The sequence below is a fragment of the Cyprinodon variegatus genome, unplaced genomic scaffold, assembly GCF_000732505.1.
Source record: "Cyprinodon variegatus isolate N-32 unplaced genomic scaffold, C_variegatus-1.0 Scaffold1461, whole genome shotgun sequence".
NCBI classification, from domain to species: domain Eukaryota; kingdom Metazoa; phylum Chordata; class Actinopteri; order Cyprinodontiformes; family Cyprinodontidae; genus Cyprinodon; species Cyprinodon variegatus.
Window position 1 is genome coordinate 27,931 of NW_015151914.1, and position 2,542 is coordinate 30,472.

The following is a 2,542-nucleotide window of genomic DNA, read 5'->3' on the forward strand; positions in this document are numbered from 1 at the left end:
ATCCTTAATCCATCCATCCATCAGGGGGGAGGGTGGGCTTTTTTCTATCACCAGTCCATCACAGTAACATGTGCACCAATTTCTTTAAGTGACCCTTGACCTCAGTATGTAAAATGTCCTGCAGGCTGCTTTCTGTTTACTTGATTTTCATTATGGTGAATGGCATGTCTTTACCATACCTGCTGTGCTGAAGTTAAAGTAACGTTAAGCTTCATTAGTCTGCACCATGGGGTGATGATTAATATATTTCCTTAACTTTGTCTCAGTGTCTTTATGATGCGCTTATCTGAAATAATCAGGTAGCTTGTAGTCCTTCAAAGGCAGGTCACAAATCAGACAGGTAAGCATGTGTTCGGCACTATTTGTATCGCACATTTTGAAGAACTACAGCATTCTAAGTCAGATATTAACCTGGTGAGAATGAATTTACTCTGTGGACAGACTAAACCTGGAATCAATATATTCAATAAGGCTTAATTCTTGCTCATAAAGGCTGAATATGATGTATGAAGGATGTACGGAGTAAACATGACTTTTTATGTTCTTCTATGTCTCACTGGACACCACTAAATATGAGCCACCGTATCGCTCAATAAAAACAGAAAACTGGCACAGCTGTAAGTTCCATAACACCTTCACTTGTTGGGATCCAGAGGCTTGCCCACCAGAGGGCGCCAAAGAGGATCCCTTCCCGATGGTTTGTACTTCTGTTGGGATCTGGGGTGCTGTCTACCTTCCTCCACCAGAGGGCGTACTGGATCTCCTGAAGCTGGAGCTGACTTCACCAGCTGCTTCTCATCTGCTCATCAGGGGACCAGTACTGGGCTGTGGACAACACTCCAGTGCCAGAGTGTTTTGCCAGTTATGGTTAGCAAGCCTGAGCCAACCTGCCTGGCTGAATCTAGACTCCCTGATTATCCTAACCTGAACCTGTTTGTCCTCTCTGCTTCCAGGAATAACCTGTCTGAAATCAGAAACTCTGGAAGAGTTCCCCTGTCTGAAAACAGTCTGTCTGATCGCGGAAGAATCCTGGAGAACCAAACCTGTCAGCCCTCAGCCTGCCGTCAGCCTCTGGACCCTCCAGGTTTTCCCCTCTGTCGCTCTGCTCTAACCTCAGAACAGGTACAAACCTGCGCTCACTCAACCAGCAAGATTACCAGGACTTCTGCTAACCATTCTGTCCCCCTCTGCAGTGAAAATCTGTCGTGACCAGTCCTGAACCAGATTACCCCAGAACCTGTTCAGTGTTCAAACCTGTATGTTTACAATAAACCTTTGAACTTTTTCCCCTGTCTCAGAGTGTGTTCTGCATTTGGGCTAGAATCACAACCCAACATGACATCACTAAGCCAAACCGTTTAAACTGTTTATTTTTCGTCCCAGTAAAGTTCTGCTCCTTTTTTTACACCAGCTTTATTTAAATCTGAAATGCAGAAGCTTTGATTTCCCCTTTCGGCCGGTGGACCAGTAATCTGCCTGTTCTGCATCGATAGCAGCGGAACCTCGCTGTCTTTACTGTCATTAGGATTCCATTGCTTAGAGAACGAGGAAGTAAAGTGTGTTTTGATGTCAGTAAATGATTTGTCAGCATCTACCTCTAAGCCAAAGAATGAGGAAGTCCCGAAGCAGCCATAAACAGGTGAGAGCAGTCTTACACAATCAGACAGGTAGAGCCTTTCCTGGACTCAGCACCAGCCGCTGCTGGGATCCGATAAATGCTATGCTTTCCTCTAACTTTATCATTTCTTGTCATTAACTTGAAGGTTTTCTCAGACAGGAATGGCCGCTGCAGTCTACCTGAACCGAACAGTTCCTCCACCACAATCAGTGGAGCCCCAAACTGAAATGAGGACTCAAAGCAGCTCTGAGAACAACCTGAAGTTTATCTGTGAGTTTAGACCTGGGACCAGTCCTGATGAAGACCACGGAACCAGCAGGAACTATGAGTCCGTGTCCGTCATCCTACCAGCTCAATGCAACATCTGCCAGCTGAGACTCCGCATTTGCATGCAGGTATCTTCAGCACTGCAGCTGTTTTTGTGGCTGTGATCATAATAAGAATCATCATGAAAGAAGGTCTACTGACTATTATTGTCTAACAAACTGTTTCTAGCTCAGTGAGGTTTGGCTCCTAAAGCAACGTCTGGAAATTGCTGGTGTTAAGAAAAGTAAACATTAAATTCCAGAAGACAAAGACCCGTATGAATGTTTTAAACCACTTCCTTGATTCTTTGTCTAAAAACAGACAAAAAATAATGTAAATGCTTTTCTACTCCCTTATTGGGGCTTTTTCATAGATTATGTCCAGATGCAGCAAACAGCGCTCCGTGCGTCCCTAAAACATTTAGAGAAATCAGCCAAGTTAACCTGCATAGTCATGTAAGGCGTCTCTAGGGATGAGTGAAGCAATATAGCTCGACAAAAAGATTACAAACATATCTAGAAATATCTGCAAACAGCTTCTGTTTAAGTTTCATTCAAATTCTATTCAGTTTATTTCTATAGCTCCAATTCACATCATGTCATCTCAGGTCACTTTCCA

At 43.8% G+C, this 2,542-nt stretch overlaps 1 protein-coding gene across 1 annotated transcript in view; it reads left to right on the forward strand.

The window, feature by feature from the left end:
- The first annotated feature begins 1,652 nt into the window (after positions 1-1,652).
- Positions 1,653-2,542, forward strand: part of LOC107103487 (phosphatidylinositol 4,5-bisphosphate 3-kinase catalytic subunit gamma isoform-like) — a 39,730-nt gene continuing 38,840 nt past the window's right edge. Inside the window, exon 1 of the mRNA XM_015403211.1 lies at positions 1,653-2,013. Coding sequence (XP_015258697.1) covers positions 1,780-2,013 — 234 coding nt within the window. The 5' untranslated portion in view covers positions 1,653-1,779. The remainder of the gene's footprint in view (positions 2,014-2,542) is intronic.